At 36.9% G+C, this 22,548-nt stretch overlaps 1 protein-coding gene across 4 annotated transcripts in view; it reads left to right on the top strand.

The window, feature by feature from the left end:
- Positions 1–22,548, top strand: part of PDE1A (phosphodiesterase 1A) — a 286,129-nt gene that overhangs the window by 202,174 nt on the left and 61,407 nt on the right. For all 4 annotated transcript variants that reach the window (XM_090281369.1, XM_090281359.1, XM_090281351.1 and 1 more), the window contains one exon: positions 1,635–1,748. In XM_090281369.1, coding sequence (XP_090137495.1) covers positions 1,635–1,748 — 114 coding nt within the window. The remainder of the gene's footprint in view (positions 1–1,634; positions 1,749–22,548) is intronic.

The raw sequence follows: 22,548 nt of genomic DNA, 5'->3' as shown, positions 1-22,548 counted from the left end.
TTTCTTAGTGGAGAAAATTACTAACTCAAATAAAATTAGAGTGCATTTGTTCTGAAAGAGGGGGAAGCAACCGTCTGAAGTACTTATTGTTTTAAAAACCACATTATACAAACAAGGTGTACCAAGTAATTTTCACGAGAAAGATAACAAGTGATATATTTTTAAGCCATTACAGAACCGTGAAACTCTTTCCTTTAATTTCACACTAAGTATAATGTGATTGGGTCATAAACATTACAGAAATCTCAAAACACTCTGTGTTTATTGCTCAATTATCATCACATTCTCTGTTTTATGCAAGCTTCAAAATCAGACTTAATTTTTCCTAAAAAAACTGTTCTGTTTTTTTAAAATTCTACTGCCTCTGTATAAGTAAGACTTATTTGTTGGTACATAGGATTTATTTTTGCAATGTTATAATCTGCTAATATTTTATAATATAAAAGTATATGGTACAAAAAGTAATTATTTATAGCTTTATAAATAATAAGTTTTAATCTAGATGTGTCTTTTTTTCCATGGAAAAATAAAGTGTTTATTATAGATGAGGGACTGTCAAATACCCTTGCTAAATTTTTAAACTTGTCTTTATACCACAGCATTGATAATGAAAATCATCCAAAGCAAATTTTCAGAAAATCTGCTATACTATCTCTAAGATAATGTCTAAAGTAGATGTATTCCATTTCTCTCCAAAATACTTTGAGTCAGGAATAGAATTAAATTCTGTCTATAGGCTTAAGAAAATGAATAATCTGTCTTTACATTGCTTATCTACAGTATATAGAGAGTAAGAAATATGTTTTCTTTTCCTACCTAGTATAGAGCAGTATCTTCAGAAACACTTGGGTTTATAATTAATGTATAAAATTTCGAAAAGTGTTAGAAACCTATTGAGATAATTTGTTATCTTATTTGATGAGGTATCTATTGCTGCATAAAAAGTTATCCCCCAAATTTAGTGACTTAAAACAATAACATTAATTATCTCATAGTTTCTGTGAGTCAGGAATCCAGAAATCCAGATGTGCTTAGCTGATTCCTATGTCTTAAAACTCCCCAAAGAGTTGGAACATATCATCCTATAGACAAAATGAAGAGAAAATAGATTATAGATTTGTCTCAGGTAAAAAAAAATTGCAATAAAGATACTAAGTATACATACATATATTTTTTCTCATCTTGATTTTTTTTTTGGACTTTTGCCTTTCTTTTTTGTTTTTATTGCTATATACAGTGAATAATTTCTATAGTAATGGTCAAAAGAGTACCCTTTAAGCATTTTCTTAATGTGAACTCTGAAGATGCAGAAGAGCCATAGCATAAATTCTACTGTTAGGAATGTACTTTCATGCAAGTATCTATGTTGTCTTGAATTTCCTGAAAGACTATCCTTGAAATAGAATAGTAACCTACAGCCCTAATATTATTGAGAAGTGAATAGAATTTCTCATAGTTGTTTAAGTGATAAAGATTGATCTTAACTAGACCCAAAATAACTCTGAAAAATATTTTTATTTGATGACTTAGAAAGATATGTTAAAAGTTTTACTTGATTTGAGTATTTAATATTGGACTGTTTTCCACATAGTTATAATTCTCTCTCTCCTCCCTCCCCCCTCTTCTGGAAATAGACTAAGATGCTTAGTGAAGCAGCTGGAAAAAGGTGATGTTAACATCGTAGACTTAAAGAAGAATATTGAGTATGCAGCATCTGTGTTGGAAGCAGTTTATATCGATGAAACGAGGTAAGCTTTAACCTCCTCACTCTTTTATCTTCTCTGCCCCTCTTCCCTTTTCCTTTTTCTTGATGACCCTTTATCTCAAACATGAATTTAGCATATCTTAATCATGAAATTAAAATCAAATTTTATTTAAATTTAAGAAGTTCTTCATGTAGCACTTAACTATGGTATTTTCTTTTTAAAATGCACATTTTAATCCAAATGTTTAAATATCAAAAAGTAGTCATAAAGTGAGCAAATTCAAGTCTCTTTTCCCCCTACCCTCACTGTCTTTAGGCCTGGATATTAAAATGTCAGAAACAGATGTAGGCTTATACTAATTCTCACTGATGTAAGGCTTTTCCTATTATCTCAAGATTTCAGAGTTCATTCTGAGGAAATGGGTGTCTCATGGACACACATTCCCATGACATGTATCTGTCAGAGACTCTGTGCAGGGCTTACTAAGGGGCAGTCCCAAATACAGAGACTTGAGACATTTGTCAGACCCCTTCCCTTCTGCAGGGTCCCTGCCTGGGGCAAGCCTGAGCTTGGGAAGGTGCAAAATGTTAAACCAGAAGCAAGACTGAAGTTTTTCTATATTGATGTGTACTGGGTTTAAACAAACACACACACACGCACACACACACAATGTTGTTTAATCGGTAATATATTCATGTGATTAAAAAATCAAAATAATGTAAAAAGGCGCCTCATGACACTCTTGACTCCACTCTTGAATCAATCTACTCAAATTCAACTCATAAATATCATATATATATTTCCAAGAATTTATTACAAAATTTTACTTCATATTTTTCTCTTCTCCTTTTATGAAAAGCAACACACTAGGCACAGAGCTTTTAATCCCCACCCCCCAAATAAGGGAACTTGGAGGTCTTCCTATATCACATACTGAACTTTTCAATATCAATGAGAATTTTCACTAATAACTGACAGAAAATGGCATGGTCAGGACTATGCTGCATAGGTAAATTTGTCTTTGTTCTCATCTAGGAACTCCTCTGCTAAAGCATGGTTTGTTGTCATAAATTAAGAAAAATATCATAGGCTCACTTTTAGATTATAAACTTTCTGCAGAACTGTTTTCTTGGTTAACTTTCACTGAATGTATATAAATGGTTATGATTCCTCTAAGTAAACAGATTCAAAGTGTAAATTTTAAAAATCTGATGTTGCTCTATAACTTCCTTGCTCCTTCATTTTCCTGTGAGCTCTTTATTGTTCACAAGTTGACTGAACTTAACAAGTTTAACATTTCTTCAACCTGTCCTTGACATTTTATTTTTTATATTTATCTATATAACTAAAGAACTTTTCCCTTTAGGAATTATTTGGATACTTACATTATTCATTTTATAATGGCATAAGGCAAATCATCTGGCATATCTGAGTGTTTCATCTTTCATTTGATACATGACATGTAATATTTATTAATTTTCTGTTTTATTTGCTTTCCCAGAAAGTAATAATTTCATAGATATTCTGTTAGCTTAATCCCCCATGGTCCTTAATTTGTTTAAACATATGTTACATTCCAGAATACAGTTCCTTTTATAAGAAATTTTCTCTTTTGTGGGGAGAACAATGCTTAACTGCTTCTTGGTAAAATTGTGTGGTATTTTTTAGTTTGTTTGTTTTTACTCAAGTGACACAAGAATTTTCACTATTTATTTTAATGCTTCCATGCTTCCATGCCATCTTGATTTCTAAATTGGATTAATAATATCATACTTCTTCTCATTTTTACCATCTTCCAAGGGCTCTCAGTTTCATTATGTCATATTAGTCCCACCACAATCCTGTGCAATCAACAAGGTGATCATTACTTTCTGCACTTTGCTAATAGAAGAACCAAAGCTTTTAGAAGTAAAATTGGTTGCCAAATGTGACAGACGTAGGCATTGCAAATCTGGACTAGGAACTATTTATTGCTTGTCCCTTTCTAACTGGCTCCTCTCAGAGTAGTGCTATGAAACTGGACAGTTTTTAAGGACTTCTGAAAGATTTAGGTGACAAAGCATAAAAGTTAATGATTGTAGGGATTGTAAATTCTGCAGAAACAAAACTTAACATTTATTACTAATACCCTATTATTTTGTCTTGGTACATACAAAGAACACTTCTAAGAATTTTAATGTGCTGTTTCATTTAAGCATCGCAACAATCTTATGAGATAGAAACTTTATTCATTACTATTTAACATATGAGGAGATAGTGTCCCAGAAAAGTTATGTATCTTACCCAAAATGACAGAGAGAGAGTAACTTAAAGAATAGAGTTAGGGCCTTGGCAGCCCAGCTCCAGGGCTTGGGCTATTAAACACAATTCTCATCTGTATCCCTTTAGTAATTCTGGCCAAAAGGCGATTGCTTTCAGGGACTTGCTGGAAGTTTTGATGAAAGCTCACGTGCTGTCAGGGAGTTCAGACTGCGGTTGCATCTCATCCCAATTCTGTCTTCACGGATGTCACAATGGGAGTATTTACACCATGGAAATTGAAAAATGCTGCACATCAGAACATTTTTTTTTTTCCTGGAAAGCCTGTGGTTAAACATTTACTGTCAGGCCACTGGTTAGACCTAAGCTTATGTCATATATATTTTCTAAGGCTGTTACTTCAAGATTAAAATATCAGCTCAAAAAGTTTTGGAGCAACAATACTTGATATGGTTTAATTTCCTATAAATTGAGTGAGACACAATGCAGTAAATAGAGGCTGTTTTTACAATTATTGAAGGTGTGTATACAATTATTAAAATTACATTTGTCTTGGGAATATTTGTAAAGCAGGTAATTTAGAAGGAGGAAGAATGAGAAGCATTTAGTTGCTTTTAAACTTTAAATTAAAAACCTGCTGACTTCTGAGATATTTTTGAATAGAAAAATTCTCTTTCTAGAAAAAAATGTTTTGTTGAGTATTCCAGAGAGGCATTTAAAAAAAAACTGGACTGGCTGCATTAAAAGGTCAACACCTAATAAAGCAGGATGAAACAGGAATTATGAATTGGCTTAGAAGTCATAAACACACACACACATACACATGCACACACACCTTTTCATTGGTGACTTGATGACTCTGAGGTTTCAGTTAAGAAAGCAAATCAAATTTAAAAAAATATCTGTTGAAAAATGATTTCAGTGAAAAAAAATAAAAACAGAGTTTTGGACAGAGTTTGAATTCTGACCTTCTCTAAGGGATTATAACACAATTCCCTTATGAATATGACTGTCTGTTGGTTTTTTAAGAAGATATTTCAAATGCAAATGCCAATATTTTATGAGCACTGCTTTCAGATGTGTCCCTAGAGGTTATTGTTTTTCAAAGCTGCTCAGTTGTAATCCTGAAACATGCAGCAAAAAAAAAAAGTTGTTTTATTGTCATCGGGACTGAGATTCTGTGAGACAAAATAGTAGCCTCCTTAGCCTCATGAATTGCTAATTTGTGAGGGTGGGCAGCTGATTGGAAGATATACTTTTAGCGATAGACATTATGCTTACTAATACTGCCTATATCACCTAACAACACAATTGATAACTTCATTCTCTTAATGTGACATAATTCAAGCCTTATGATTACTATAATTAGAGCACAGACTCTGGATTCAAAGAGAGTTGGTTGTTCAAAGCCTGGATTCTCACTCCGTACTCTCTTTCTTTAAGCAAGTTACTTAACTTCTATTATTTCCTAACTTAATTTTCTGTAAAGTAAGTATAATGACCATGCTGACCTCACAAATTGATGTGAGGATTAAATACATCACAGTCTCTGCTGTATTATATTATTATATTATATTATATTATATATTATATAATCTCAGCTAAATTATAACAACTCTTTATTGTACTAACAAAATGCAGATACTTCTGGATACATAACACATTAAGATAAATAATACCTCCTAGTGAAAATATAAAATAATTTATTGAGAGCAGTTTTTGATCATGAAAAATATAGACAGGTAGGCTCAAGATACCAGGAAATGAAAGTAAAGTGCAAACTGGTGGAAAAGTACATTTAAAAGGTACATATAGTGATTTAAAAAAAAAATCTTAATTGAGTTCTATGTCCTGTTCAGTGCAAAGGTCCTTAATTTTGAGAGATTACCTTGAGTAGAATGCCTGGATATTAATCAGGGCTTTAGGAAGTTAGTCTGGTAGAAATTGAGTGAAGTCCACGGCACCTTAAGGGCTAAATTCCTTCAAATCATCAAGTACCTCTACAGGGATTTGCTAAAGAATATTCACCCATGAAATAAATACTTACTGAGTACCTGAAGTGAATACCAGGCACAGAAGCCATTAGGATTAGGAGTCCAACTGTGCAGATAGCTGGGGTCTAGAAATGAGTCAAGTACTGGAAAGATAAACCTAAGTATGAGGCCCAATGCTGCAAACAAAAAAACGGGGAGCCTCAGAGTTACAGACAGAAACCCAAGCACCCTGGCAGATTGCAGGAAGAAACACCAAGTAGCAGGAAGTCATAATCAGAGAGAGCAACACCGGGTAAGAACTGTGCTGGGGCAAAACCCCAGACAGGATTAAACAGTCAGATATTGCTTAATGTTAATGAGTTTTGTTCACCGATGAAAGCTCCCAATGCCCATTCTTACAGTGATGGCTTCTAACAAAAGGACTTCTGGTGAAAAAAAAAAAAAAAAGGTTGCGGCATGCTATATATTTGGATGCTACTGCTCAGAAATATGGTGTCAGAGATGTGAATTTGGGATTATAACCCAGGGGTCTTAGAATTTTATTTTTATTTCAATAGTCAGAGCTCCTTTACTCTTTCAATACGTTTCCCATCCTGAAGTTGTTGAGAAAGCTCAGGAAATGTTTACTTAGTTTACCAATCTGTCCTGCCTATCACTTTCCTCTGCAGCCAGCTCTCTGAGTTCAAACCACTGAATTGTTACCCTGAAGGTCACCTATTTTCCCCTCAAGTCCAGCAATCCATAGACTGGTACTGCTCCCAAGCATGAGCTCAATTCCTTCCTCCAGTTCCCCAGACTGAAACTCTGCTGAAGTGCTGTGACGCCTTACTGATGGGTGCTCTCAGAACCCATAACTCAACCCCTTCCACAGAGGTCCCATACCATATACTTCTCTAAGAGCTAAGATCATCTTGCAGAAAGAAGCTAACTTATCATCCTCTATGAAAGTAACTTTCAACATGTTTTCCTGTCTTGAGTTCAGAATCTCAAGCTCGGAGGCCAACATAAAAGAAAGAGGAGGGGTGCTATCAAAGTTAATGTCGTGTTGTGTATTCATCTCTAGAATCAACACCTATGCTCAAAGACTATGCAGTCTAAATCCATATTTAGAAAAAAGTGACATTTTTCTAAAGGACACACAATCTGCACTGAGGCAGCTGTGCTCACAGTGAAGACAACTGTGTACGTTGCTGTTCAGAGATGTTTAGCTTTTTGTAGACACATTGTCTCAGTCTTCTATATGCCAGATTAGGGCCTGCACTTTATTTTTGTGTAACTTAAAGACCTAGTCACAAGATTTTTCATAAAACAATAGAGCAATCTGCCTCTGAATGTAAAATAAAACTTCTGTAGAATAAAATAATTTTTTGAACTTTCAAATGTCAGTTTTTCTTCCTTCTAGCCATTAAGGTTTCAAAGACTCTTGCAATATGGTTCACCACGTTAGCCTAGGAACTAAATTCAAGGGAGAGGATGAGATGTCAAATAGAGGTGTGTAGTGAGAGGGTAGTTAGAATAGATATAAGGAACATAAGAATTTAAAGTTAGACATGGAGCTACTGGAAAAGGAGACTTAGAGGAATAGATATAGAAGCAGGAAGCATATCTGAAGAATGTGGAGTACTGAAAGCTAGCAGATAGCAGGGTGACTAAACAGGCTAAGTCAAATGCCCCAGGGAGATCTCCTGGGAGCAGTGAGACTCCTAATGCCTCTAAAGAGGAGTTCTAGTATAGAGAAAAATCTATCAGCCAGATTGTGGTAGTATGAAGAATTAATGTGGAAGAAAGTAGTGCAGACTATTTTTCAAGAACTTTCTAGTAGAGGAAAAAGAAAAGATAGAACAACCTATTAATGGGGACATACACTTGTTTGGGTTATTTTTTTTTTCATACTATTTTTAGAATGGAAGACTAGCACCTGTAGCCTAGATATAAAGAATTAAAAATGATTTTGAATGAATAGAAACAATATTTAAAGCAAGATCAGGTCAAGAAGTTACCTTTGGGAGGTTATGTAGGAAAGGGAATAATGGCCAAGCACAGGCAGAAAATACAGATGAAGATGGCACCAACTACTGCATGTCCAAGGGTCTTCAAAGAAGCAAATCGTGAATGTAGTTGTGAAATCAGAATGGTTGGTTAGCATTTACAATATTTTAAACTTAGTTGCTCAACATGTGTAAGAGTACTACAATAATTAGGACTAAAATAGAGACGATGAGCTGTCAAAGTTGGGGGTCAATGTGGCATGGAGAAGAAACCCTTCATGGCTAATTACCACACCCTGCATATCATAGTGGCATTGATTCATGTGTACTTTGTGGAGCTGGAGCAGGGAGGAAGGGGAAAAGAAAAGAGCTAGAGTAATGAACACCTTTCATAACTATTTTAATTGCGATGGGAAACCCAACCAAACCAGTTTAAACAAACTGATAAAAAAAAAAAAAAACAAAACTGACGGGTAGTGTTGACTGTAGGCATAGGTGATTCAGAGCAAACATGATGTCAATGGATCAACCTCTGTGTTCTGCTTGCTGTGGATTGGCCTCCTTCTGATGCTTTGAGTGGTAGTAAGACAAGACAGTGGCAGTATTTCCAGTCTTTATATCCTCACACATTCAAATCCAGCAGGAATGAGAAAGGGTTCCTTTCCCAGAGGCTCCAAGAGATAATTGTTCTGTTTCATCGGCTCTAATTTGGTAATATGCTTATCCCTCAAACAATCATGTCCAGGGTAACTGAATATACAATCCAGTGGTCAAGCATCTCATCAGGAAGGGAAAAGGTCAATTTCATTTAAATCACATGCCTAAGAATTGAGAATGGAAGAGAGTGCTTTTAAAGCTAAATAACAATAACAATTTCCTCCACAGAGTGAAAACTAAACTGTGTGTGTTAGTGTTGCATGCAAGGGGGCCCGAATCAGGGTCAGTGTGGGTTGCTGAGCAACCCCTATCCTGGTTTTGCTCCTGCTAATGATAAACCTATGGGAAAGAGCTGTTTGTTTTGTTCTCTAGTCATTGGTTTCCTTACATGGAGAGATGAAGTCTCCAGTTCCTTTCTGTTCTCGAATTCTGTGCTGTAGTTTTATCTACATCTCCAAGTTCCTCATGAAGACCTGCTCCTGCCTAAACCACCCTGGCAACCAGCAGGGTGACGAGAGGAAGATGATTATCATTTGCTTAGTGGGGGAGCACTTATACATATGGGTGATACAGAGAGATCTGATTAAGATCACTGGGGAGAAGTAGAGGGGCCATAGGAGGCATCTGCCAAGGCAATGGAAAGCAGTCTAGGATGGGATTGGTTGAGAAGCTGAATGGCTCCAGAGCCAATGGAAATAAAAAGAGGGCCGGCTCTTTGGCTCAAGAGCTTTTCTGGCTCCTGGGTTGGCTCTCTCTGGTTCTCAGGCTCTTCTTCATCAAGGAAGCCTGGATGACCAGCTACTTACATTTCCCAGTGGACAGTATTTTATATGGGAAGGAATTCTGGATATAGCCCAGGATCGGGCTGGCTTGGCAGAGGGTGGCAGGTTTATTTTGGGGGTGTTCTAGAGGGAATAGGCTCTGAGGCAGAAGGTTGCCATTCTTCTGGAATTGTGTAGCTTTTGCATATTGTGTTGTTTTAGTTTGTAAACTAATCCTATAGAAACTAACAGAGGAAAAGATAGAAGAACCCAGGTGTTAGAGTTTAGCTTTAATTGATAGGCTTAAGTGGTTAAAGGTGTAACTTGATAGGCTAAGGGACTGCTTTTGAATAAAGGCTCCTTTCCTTTGTCACCAACCTTTGCCTCTGGAATTTGCCTAGAGGGTGGTGGTGGGCAGCAGGACTCCAATTTGCTGTTCAGTAGCATGGGCACTTGTGTTTTTTGGGGTGTTACCATTTGGAGGAGTCCCTAAGGAAATTTATTTCAGGGGTATGTGCTAAGACATTGCTGGAGCTCAGTGAATCATTAAAAAGCAAATTATAGTTTTTATAAATTCCATTTTTATGGTGTAAGGTACAGGGAGGGGTGGTTGTCTGGAGTGCTGTGTATTCAGGCTGTTCTCACCCTGTAGATGGGGTGTGAAAACCAGGCTTAGAAAAAGTTGCAGTACATCTTGGTTGATTTTCATGTTTCCTGTGCATCTGTGATGTATTACTTTCTACAAACTTTCAAAAACAGTCTCACTAGTGAAAAAGTAAAGAAAATCAGATCTTTTGAGAGATAATTGACAAAAATATCCACATATTAAATAATATCTTACTGCTGTGATATATTGGGTCAACAAAATATGAACAAATATATCCTTGATTTTTAAAATATATAATTTTAAATATGTTTTTCTAATAGTGATATTAACAGTTAAGATTGTTTGACAATTATATCCAAGGTAACATATTATATAATTTACATGTGATTCCATATATTTTCAGAAACCCTATGACTTAGATACTTAAGTTAAAAATTTTGAGGCATAAAGAAAGTAATTTACTTGCTTAGGGTCATATCAAGTGTCAGAGAGAGGTTCAACCTTAAATGGAGTATACCCAACATCCATTCTTTTTTCTTGCTAATAGAATTCTTATTTTTTCAATTAGTTTTAAAAGATTTTATTTAGTTTTAGAGAGAGGGGAAGTGAGGGAGAGAAACATTAATGTGTGGGTGTCTTTTATGTGCCCTCAACGGGGGACCTGGCCCACAACCCAGGCACCAGGCATGTGCCCTGACTGGGAATTGAACTGGTGACCCTTTGGTTCACAGGCCTGTGCTCAATCCACTGAGCCACACCAGCCAAGGCTACAATTTTTCCAATTATTTAATCTCCTCTGCAAAGCCAGGTGATTCAGGGAAGACCAAACTCAGCCTCAGGCTCAAGGTGGGTGAATCCTAGTTGATTTAAACCAACTGGTGAGTTTGGATTGGAAAATGTAATATAATTCTGGTCAAGGAGACTGATGAAGGTGTTGGTAAAGATTTCCTCTTCATAGAAAAAAGTCCCATGCCTCTGGGTACTGGATCTGGGTACAATGCTTAAAACTGATACGACTTGCTATAAGCATAGAGCTAAACCTGACACAAGCTGGCAGTATAGAAAGATGGAGAAAACCTCAGTTCCTAATGATATTGTTGACCTGCTGGTTTATTTTTCTCTTTCTCTCCTTTTTTCTCTCTCTCTCTTTCTTTCTTTCTTTATTGTATTGCATTTTTTTCCATCATCATTTAGTCCCCTTATACTCCACTCCCACTGCAATCACCACACTGTTGTCCATGCCTATTAGTCCTTTTTTGTTTTTGGTCGATCTCTCAAGCCACTAACCTCCACCCCCCACAATTGCTATCATCCTGCTCTCTATAAGTCTGTCTCTATTTTGCTTGTTAGTTAAGTTTGTTCATTAGATTCCACATATGAGTGAAATTATATGATATTTGTCTTTCTCTCACTGGCTTATGTCACTTAACATAATATTCTCCAGGTCCAACCATGCTGTTGCAAAGGGTAAACTTTTCTTCTTTTCTACAGCTGAGTAGTATTCTGTTGTGTAAATATCCCACAGCTGTTTTATCCACTCATCTACTGATGGACAGTTGGGCTGCTTCCATATCCTGACAATTGTAAAGAATGCCGCAGTGAACATAGGGTTACTTATGTTCTTTCAAATCAGAGTTTTGGGTTTCTTTGCTTATACTACCAGTGGGATCCCTACTGGAGTCACCCAACTTGTAGCTTTATTGTTAAGGAAAGTAATAAATTTCCCTATTGTTGAAGCCACTTTGGGTTAGATATGATGTCACTTCCTCCTTACAGCCACATAGGTCTGCCTTGCTTCATAGTCCATGTCCTTAGTCTCTAATCCTTCCAACGCTATCCTAATAATAGTCTTAATGCAAATGTTTGATTTATAAGTTTTCTGCTTAGAATTCACAATCTATTTACCATAAAACAGGTAATAGGTTGATGATTTCTAAGGTAGCCAATCAAATGTATTCATCTCATGTTAAAGCTAAAGAATGTAAGTGGTTTTGAGGCAAATGTCAGGTAATGGAAATCAGAGACTTAGGTTTGTTCTTACTCATTAAATAAAAATGTATTTCCTTGTTCTTTTCTTCTATCCCATCAGCAAGCATACCTCCAAAACTGATTTTGTCTCATCTGTTCTCCACCTCTAGCCTCTCATTTCCTTTTATGTCAGTCTGGTCTGAGTCATCGTTACCTTTGAGGCTGTCTTTTTAGATACACATCAACCATTTCTGCACTGGAATCTTGCTGTCTTCCAGGAGGGGTACTTGGGGTTGAGGTGGGGTATCCAGCTTGCTTCTGCTCCAGGATCCCAGAAAGTTCTTGAGATGTACTATCTATCCTACCCCCTCAGGATATCTTGGTTTGGAGAATCAGGCAAGATTCAGTGGCCTGTCTCAAGATCTCTTTTGTCTTCCTTTGTTACTCCTCTTGATTAATCTAGGGCATCTTAGGAATGGAACTAATCACCTACTCTTCTATTAACTTCTTTCCTGGTCTTTCCTTTTTTACAGGACATAGATTTTGAAACTCAAATCTATGAATAGGAGTTTTTCCCCCTCAGGTTACTATGGGTCATCAATAACTTGAGACAATGAAGGAAGCCATGGCTGACTATATGGAAATAGGACCAAAGGGTAACAAAAAAATATCTTTTTAATGTGATTTCATCTTGTTACACATGAATCAGGACCTGACTGAAAATGTTAATATATATAACATATGCATGAAAATCAACAAATTACTGTATTCCTCACCTAACCACTGAAAATACCTGAATATTTTAACAGCCTCTAAGACCAGAGACTCTCTGTTCTTATACATTTATTCAACAAATATTTACAAACACTGTATATATTTATAATTATTTTGCTCTTCTGTTTGGCTATTGTTAACTTTCTCTTGTCATTTTTTCTACTATTTTGGTCTTGTAGGTATATAAATAAATATATTCTTTGTCTTTCCTCACATTCCTGTCCTTAAAATATACCCCAGGTCTTCTTAGCATACACTCCCCATCCCTGGGAATCTGACTCTTCTGTACAGCATGGTGACTATCATTAATAATACAGTGTTGTATATTTGAAAGCTGCTAAGGAATTAGATCTCAAATGCTGAGAAATTGGCTCTTTCTCAGTCAAATAAATACAGATAATTTTCATTTATAACATCAGATAAAATATTCATTAATAAGATACCTTTATGGAGATTCTTCTGTCAGTCCCTTCCTGTGTAGTTCATCAACACTCTCTATTTCTGACAGTAAAATAATTGGCCTATGGAAATTAGCAGTGTTGCTAAGTCCACGTTATAGAAGAGTATTCTATTTCACATTTTTTCTCTTTTGGGCAGAGACCTTCCATTAGTTGGCAAGCTATGACTGGATGAGAGCAGTTCTTAAAACTTCAGTGTTCATCAGTCACCTGGAGAGCTTGTTAAAACAGAGTGCTGGGTCCCACTCTGATCTAATTCAACAGGTCAGGAATGGAAGCCTTGAAGCTCCCTTTCTCACAAGTCCCCAGGTGCTGATTCTGCTGGTCCATGGATCATGCTTTGAGAACTATGGCATTGGAAGATGTCAAAATGCGACTACATAGAAGAGATGCAGATAATGTTAGAAATTTAATGGTTAGAGTTTAAAGTCTCATCAAAACAGTGTAAACCAAATATTGTCCCCAGCTGTATGGGAGATGACCTTGTGCTGAAACGCTGCCCCCAACCAGGAAATTTCATCATGGAATGGAGGCAGTAAATAAGGGGTGCTGAACTGGAGATTAGTGGTGCCTCACAGCAATGTGTTGGGCAGAAGGGAGGCAAACCTGTCCCCGGTCTGTGGTGTGGCCAGCTGCTCCAGATCCAAGAAAGCGTGGACTCTTGGGCTTCATCTCCCAGCTGCCTCTCCCCCCGTTGTCTCCACCCCACTGCTCTTAGTTATGCTTGTTAGGTGGAGCATGGAATGCCCTTCTGTACATCTCACTTCCCTAATTATCATTGCTAGAAAGTGAGGCCAGCATAAGATCACTAATAAGTAGGTATTGTTGTATTCTGTTAAACTATACATAATATTACGTTCACCATTTTAACTATTATTAACATACAAAATTCAGTAAAGTTAAGCACTGTACACTTAAAATGTTTTAAAACCAGCACCACTCTCCATTACCAGAGCTTTTTCATTGCCCCAAGTAGAAACTCCACACCCATTAAACAATACCTCCTCACCTCCCCTCCTTCTCAGTGTTCCGTAACTTCTATTCTACTTTCTCTGTGAACCTATCTATTCTACTGGTAACATTTTAAAGCAGGTAAAAATACTTTTGGAGATTCGTCGTACTACCTCTTCACCACCCACAGCATCTTTATGCTGTTGTACGGCTCCCCAAAGTTCACTTTGACCAGCTTCTTCCCAGGTGTTTTCCATCCTCACGAAGCTCTCCTTTTTCTACATGTCAGAAATAGAAAATCTGTTTAGACTAATCCATGCAGATGTGCAAATAGCTGGGAGTTTTCTGAGGATTTGCTTTGTGATGGGACTGCTCTAAATGCTTTCTGTGCATTTACCCAATTCATCCCCAAGACCCCACCACTACGGATAATATTATTATTCTCTCTATTTTTTATGACAATGATGATCTCTGTTTGATTGACAAGGAAACTGAGACTCAGACAGATGAAGTATTTTTTTAAGACCCTACAGCTAATAGGTGGTCAAGCCAGGACTCTGACTCCAGAGGCAGTTCTCCTAATCACAAAAGATGCTTATTGATTAAAAATAATAATAATTAGCAGAATGTCAGGCTTTGTGCCCAATGGAATATTTTCAAGGGTATTTTTGAACCAAAAGGACTGCCTGGTAGGAAGTCAAGAGTCATCAGCAAAGCCTAGGACAGTTTTCTGCTTTATCCATTCCTTCATTTTCATCTTTCGAATGATTCCAAAAATATAATCTTGATCCTTTCCAAGCAACTTGATTCCTTCTCAGAGTCCTTCCCTACATTTCTGCCAGCCCTTTCTGCCTTTCTTGAGGGATGGGCCCTCCTCTGCCTGGGTCTCTGCTTCTTCTGGTGGGTACAGAGGAGTCACAGGGTGCTCCTTAGGCCTTAATGTGGAGAAAGCCCCATCTAGCCCTCTCCTTAGCTGACCTCATTTTAGCTAAGTTTTGCCTCCTGAGAATTGAGCTAAGGTCAGCATAACTGACTTGTCCACCCAAATGTTTAATTTTTATAGTAATTCAGATACAATGGTCATCTTCTCACAGTTTAAAAAAAATCAATAAAACCAAAGGACACATTAAAGAAAGCTACCAGGTAGACAGAAAAAGGCAAGAAAATTGCCAAAAACAAAACACAAAACAAAACAAAAATGCCAAAATATATTTGTGAGCTTTCTGTTTGAGGTTCCCTATGGAACAAGATAAGGAATAAATAATTAAAAAATGTTTTGGGGTGGTGGTCTGGAAAAATTAACTCGGATGTACTTAGCACTGAGGAAATAGGTTGCCCAGAGTCAACATAGCATTTCAAATGTGCCTTTTTCTATCCTGGCATTTAACTTATCGTACTTGAAAATACCCTAAACTTCTACCATCCAGATATATTCCTCTGTGAGAAAATGATTCAACATACCATTCTTAGAAAATATTTATGCTTCGTCCAACTGAAAATTCTGTGGTGGACCAAATGCATTTAAAACATTTTTTTTAGATCAACTTTTTTAAACCCTGAATTTCAAGGTACAGATGGGATAGAGAATAATGATTACTGATATTTTTGTTATCTCAATATGAAGGTAGTCTGGGATACTTAGTAGGTAAACAAGCATTTAAGGTGAAGGATAGCCCAGCAGTTAAAAACTCAGACTCTGAACATCGAGAGCCTTGAGCTCAAAAAGTGACATGGCCACTCCTGGTGTATGGTCGTCAGCAAATTGTTTAAGGTTTCTGCACCTCAATGTATTCATCAGCAGAAGAGGGATATAGTGATAATAATTGTGGATTCCTTATGGTGATACTGTGAGTGCCCAAAACGCATCTACTTTCAAGGCTGGACAGGTTGATGGAGATTATCCTGAGGCCTCAGTGTCCACCTGCTTCTACAGAGAGGACCTGAGCAGGAGGTTAGGTCAATGAAGAGAGAGGGGGAGCCATAGCTAGTTGGCCCAGCTCTGTCACATAGTAGTTGAGAATTCTCAATTCAAACTCAACTTGGCAGGCTTTTATGAAACTTATTAAAAGACAAGGGAATAGAACATATTGAACACTTTATTCACTTGATATACAACTTTATTTAATTTTATAGTATTGGGGAGAAATATTCTCCTGTTCTGGGCCCAGCAAATGTTAGGGGCAGAATTAAATGACTTAACTGCTTGTCAAAATGTGTCCTTTATAATAATAGTAAAAAAAGAAGAAGAAAATTTCAGATTTGAGAGGCCAGTTTCTCGTAACTGCACTCAGCACTTGAATTTTAATACTTAATAGGTGTAAATGTGCACATCAATTGCCTAGAAATAACCATGTGGATACATGGGTGTAATTATTTTCCAAGAGTCCACTGTGCAGAGAAATATTTGCACTGATATAATTGTAAGAGTCAGAATCCCATGACCTCTCCTTCCGTGGCTGCCTCCTTTATTCCCCTCCCCTACAAACTTTCTAGTTCAAAATACAAGCCCTTTGGGAGTTGTGTCATCTGATTTCAAGAGAAAATTTGGAATATAAATATCTCCTAAGAAGCATTTGAGCACTGATTGGATGCAGGATCAGTTTTCACAGCTTGCCAGCTCCCCCATAAAACACACAGCTCATATTTAGGGACCCTTTACTTTCTGTTTTATTGACTCCACTGGGACTAAAGAAAAAAGAAGTTGCATCAAACATCAGTGGAAGCATTTTTCCAAGGTCAACAGAGATAACATTTTACATATATTCCGTATCATTCTTTTCTATGCAGTGCTGTAAGACTTCCCGAGGAAAATGCACCAATGATTCTTTTATGTTGTTAATTTTTTAAAATACAAATCCTCCCATTTTTTAAGAGCACTGCACTATAGAGAATTATGCCCACTCTGCCATCTAACACTAGGATACAGGATAAAGGCCAATACAACTGTTAGATGTTTCAAAAGCAAAATTCATTATAGTATTTGATGTCCCACTCATCCGGCTATTTTCATAGATTTATTTCAAAAATAAAATGAGAACAGATTGTAGTCTTACATGTGACATGATCATATATAAATATTAGATGTTTTCAAATGTCTTAGATAAATGTATAAGAAAATTGTTTATGATGGTTCTCTAACAGAAGTCCAGGATTACTATTTTATATTATACTATAGATTTTCTCCTGCCTTATCTGGCATGGTCAAATGAAGCCTGAAGAGTTTTCATAATGCTCAGAGGAAGGAAGACAGACTATACAAGGCAGGTGCCAGGGAAAAGGAAAACAAATGAGGAAGAAGAAAGAAATGGAGGAGAGATGTATACCATTAGGTGTATTGGTTTATTTTTTAATTTGTTTAAATTTAGGTTTTATCCACTTATCTTTCAACTTTCTTTCTGCCAAATTGGAATGATTATCTTAATAAATCTGCTACAATTTATGTATATCTTCATTAGAAATTTCTTACTGTACTTGATATATGAGCATAAAGCAGTTCTTATTTAACAGAAATACTGACTAAAGAAATACTGGCTAAAGGCATGCAAACAGTGCATACGATTTTAAAAATTCCTGTACCTTTAATTCCAGATGCTATAAAAAGTTTAATATTTTTTCCATGCCAAATATATGTTTCTCCATAACTTGCTTCAAAAATTGTAAAGGGATTGTTCAAGGGCACATGAACAGAAAGGCTGTGAAGAGATGATTGTCAACAATGATTTACTACCAGGATGTTACTGCTGCTTATAGATATATAACACAGGACACTAAAAACTAAAACTGCTACCTTCTCCATCCTCACTCCACTCCCCAAAGGTAATCAGTCATAATAGTTCAGTATAAATATTTCCAGACATTTACCAGCTATATGCTAATCCCCCCATCTAATCCATGCACTGTTAAGATGCTGATGATACAACAACACACGAAAATAGCACAGTTCTCTGTTCAGTGGATGAAACAAAATGAATAAACAAACTGATAAGCATATGACATGGCGTCAAGTAGTGGTAAGTGCAAACAGAGGTCTGTAGCAGGATAAAAAGACAGGCTGAAGTTGCTTACTGTTTGAGTAGGGAGATCAGAGAAGCCCTCTCAGCCTGAATGCAGTGAGGAAATGATCCCCATAAATACCATAAGAGATTCTAAGCAGAGGGAGCAGCAAGTGTAAAGCCCCTGAAGCAGAAGCAAACTTGGCAGGTTTGGTGCCGCAAGGAGCTCAGCGTTGTTGGGGCAAAATGACTTAAGGGGACTGGTTAAGAGATGAAGGTGGAAACAGAGCTTGTGATGAGCTAGGTAGGACTTCCTGGGTTAGGCATCGACGTGGTCTGATTTATCCTTTAAAAGAGGTATACAGGCTGCAGATGAAAGAAGAAAGTGAAGGAGGTCAGGACAAGAGCGGAGGGGCCAGTCAGGAGGCGACTGCTGCAGGCCAAGCAAGGGATGATGGCAGCCTGGCCTCGATCTCTCACTCATTGCTGGTGGAAATGCAAACTGGGAGACATTTGGAAGTTTCTTAAAAAACTAAACACACACACCATAAGATCCAACCACTGTGCTCCTTGGTATTGACTCAAATGAGTTGAAAAACTGCACACAAATATTTATAACAGCTTTAGTCATAATTACCAAAAGTGGAAAGCAACCTAGATTGTCCTTCAATAGTAGAATGCATGAACAAACTCAAGTATATTCATACAACAGAATATTATTTAGCAATAAAACAAAACAAACTATTAAGCTATGAAAAGACAGTATGGTCTTTAGGTCCACAATAGCTAAAAAAAGCATTTAGTCTCTTGCAAATGGCATTTTTATAATTTCCCAGAATTAGGGTTGATATGGATATTAATGTAATACAGAGTTGTGCCTTTATCTTCTATCTGACTTATAACCCGTTCTGGTAGTTGTCATGTAGTGTTCATGGATAATGGAAATATTCTTTCTTTAGATAGATCATTAGTCTTTTATATAATATATATATGTATATATATATATAATGTTATATTAATCTAAAGGCAATGAAGAGAGAGAGAGAGAGAGAGAGAGATTTATTTTAAGGAATTAGCTCATGTGACTGCAGGGCGCTGGCAAAGTGGAAATCTGCAGGGCAGGCTGACACTGGCTAGAAATCCTAGCAGGATTAATGTTGCAATATTGAGTCTGAAGGCAATCTGGAGCCAGCATTTTTTCCTCTTTGGGGAACCTCCATCTTATCTCTGGAATCTTAAGGCCTTCATGTGCTTGAATAAGCCCCACTCATTTATGGAGGGTAATCTGCTTTGCTTAAAGTCCATGGATTAAAATGTTAATCAGAACTAAATTATACTTTACAGCAACATCTCGACTTCCCTTTGCCCAAAGAGCTGGGGACTATAACCTAGCCATGTTAGCGTATAAAATTGGCCATCACAAAGGTATTTGTTGCTTTTTCAAGATTTGCCTTTTTAGTTATAAAATAGCATATTCCATGCTTTTCTTTTTGCACAGTCTTTTTTTATTCCTATATCCACTAATTAATCCACATCACTCTTTCGTCCTGAGATTATATGCTCTTTCCTTCTCAGGAAATAACATCATGCCTGATGACTAAGGAGTGCCAGACCCCTAAACACCACTTGTCTATGTGAACTCTCATTTCCATATGCTGATGTTTGTCACGTTTGATTATCTGGCTTGAACAGTTTATGAATTTAGGACATAGAGCCATGAAGTCATCAACATCAAAGGAGGAGCTGTCTGTCAATCCGTTTGGAGTAGTTGGTAAAACAAGGCAGCAGTAGAACTCCTGGGGTGCTGCGACATCACAGCCTAACACCACAATGGTTTCCGTCCCACATGCTCTGCTCTGTGGTTTTGTTTGATCACACATAAGAAATAATAGAGATGACATAAGCCCTGAAATTTTCCAATCACATAGTGTATTATCTTGCTGCAACTGGCTACAGAATCTAATTTAAAATGGGCAGAAGGAGAAAAAATATATTTTGCTTTGAAATACAATGTCACTGTGGTAAGGTTAAATCAAAATCATCCAAGCTGAAGACAAAAAAGAAAGTTAAAAAGGATATAGAGTAAATATTAATCAGTATTAACTCCCAACTATGTAAATATTTCTTATCTTCATAGGTATACATGTAGTTTTGTAGTTCTAGCACTTAAGTTGTGTGTCTTTTTATCATGTTATTTTTTAAATGCATTCATGATTAACACCATGAAAAAATAAATATTGGCAAATAATAGTCTTCTGAAGATCTTTAGAAAATGGCAATACATAAAGGAGGTGATATTTTAAAACTCTTTCTGGTAATATTGGGTGCTTTAGGTGCGCTCCCTTCTTTTTGGCCCTTTCCTTGGTCCTCTTGAGATGGTGTGTGACTTGTTCCATCAGCTCATAATCTTTAGGCTTCACACTGTGCAGAGAGATTTACCAAAGCGAATAGAACCCAAAGGTCAAATCTAAAGTGTGCCCAAAATAGCTCTAATTTATTAAACTGGTGCACTGACCAGGAAATCACCAAATCAAGCGATAGGCAGAGCTAGCCTGTGATCTTGGAGGCAAAGCCAGATTGCTCTGTAAAGCTGTTTTTATATTTTGTGGGGAGCCTCTCCCACTGTCTTGCCAGTTCAGACATTTAGGAAGTTCTGGATTACTGCAGCTGACCCACCTTAATGACAGCTGTTATAGGTTTAGGGCATACAGCCATCAAGTCATCAGCATCGTCCTCTGGGAGCTTATACAGGCGAGTGGCAGTGCGTTGGTTTCAGCTCTGGTTAACGCTCTCCCTCAGTTCGTTTTCTCAGTCAGCAGTTCTAAATGCGATCTAGTGGAGACAGCATTTTCTCTTAATTGGCTTGGTCACCTAAAATGGGTTTTCAAAATAATCCATTTATTTTAATCTTTATTTTGTTTTTCACTTTTTTAAATCTGTGATGTTGATATCAGTATTAATATCTCTTAGAGTACTTATTATTTTCCTAAAATTTAGTGATACCAATCAAATGAAATAGCACATATGAATGACTTATAAACTCCAAGGCCTTATTGAAATAGTATGTACTCTCTGTACTATACATATATAAGATTATTAAATACACGACAGCTTTGATGGCTTCTACCCCCCTTTTCTCTTTCCATTTCAGTTGGTTCCTTTAATAGTAGACATCTGTTTATGGACTTTCTTCTCAATCTCATCTTAGTTTTGCTCATTGTTCGAATACTATATATATATTTTTAACTGAAAATTTAATTTTATTGAACTTAATTTTTTTTTCAATTACTGTTGTCCCATTTCTCCCCCATTTCTGTCCCCCACCCAGCCCACCCCCTCTCCCGCAATCATATCCCTCCCTGTTGTCCATGTCCATGAGTCATTTATACGGGTTCTTTGACTAAACCCTTCCCTTACTTATCCCCCTTCTCTCCCTCTCCCCTCCCCCCTATTGACTGCTATTCTGCTCTTTGTTCTATTTAGTTCTTTTGTTTGTGTTGTTCTTTAGTTTCGTGTATTAGGTGATATCATATGGTATTTTTCTTTCTTTGCCTGGCTTATTTCACTAAGCATAATTCTCTCTAGTTCCATCCATGTTGTTGCAAAGGGCAGGAGTTCCTTCTTTCTTTCTGCTACATAGTATTCCATTGTGTAAATGTACCACAGTTTTTTGATCCACTCATCTACAGATGGGCACTTAGGTTGTTTCCAGCACTTAGCTATTGTACACAGTGCTGCAGTGAACATAGGGGTGCATACGTTCTTTTGAATTGGTGTTTCAAGATTCTTCGGGTATAATCCTAGTAGTGGAGTTGCTGGTTCAAAAGGCAGTTCCATTTTTAATCTTTTGAGGTAATTCCATACTGTTCTCCATAGTGGCTGCACCAGTCTGCATTCCCACCAACAGTGCAGTAGGGTTCCCGTTTCTCCACATCCTCGCCAGCACTTGTTGCTTGTTGATTTGTTGATGATGGCCATTCTGACTGGTGTAAAGTGGTATCTCATTGTGGTTTTTATTTGCATCTCCCTGATGGCTAATGATGTTGAGCATTTTTTCATGTGTCTATGGACCTTCTGTATGTCCTCTTCGGAGAAGTGTTTGTTCAGGTCCTTTGCCCATTTTTTAATTGGGTTGTTTGTTTTCTTGATGTTGAGTCGTATAAGCTCTTTATATATTTTGGAAATCAGTCCCCTGTCTGTGATGTCATTGGCAAATACGTTTTCCTATATGGTTGGTTTCCTTTTCATCTTGCTGATGTTTTCTTTTGCTGAGCAGAAACTCTTTAGTTTGATGTAATCCCATTTGTTTATTTTGTCCTTTATTTCTCTTGCTTTAGGAGACGTATCCGTGAAGAAATTGTTACGTGAGATATCTGATATTTTCTTGCCTTTGTTTTCCTCTAGGACTTTTATGGTGTCACAGCTTACACTTA

The sequence above is a fragment of the Furipterus horrens genome, unplaced genomic scaffold, assembly GCF_987537825.1.
Source record: "Furipterus horrens unplaced genomic scaffold, mFurHor1.1.pri manual_scaffold_1, whole genome shotgun sequence".
NCBI lineage: Eukaryota > Metazoa > Chordata > Mammalia > Chiroptera > Furipteridae > Furipterus > Furipterus horrens.
The sequence above is the reverse complement of the archived record's forward strand: the minus strand, read 5'-3'. Positions and strand labels throughout refer to the sequence as shown.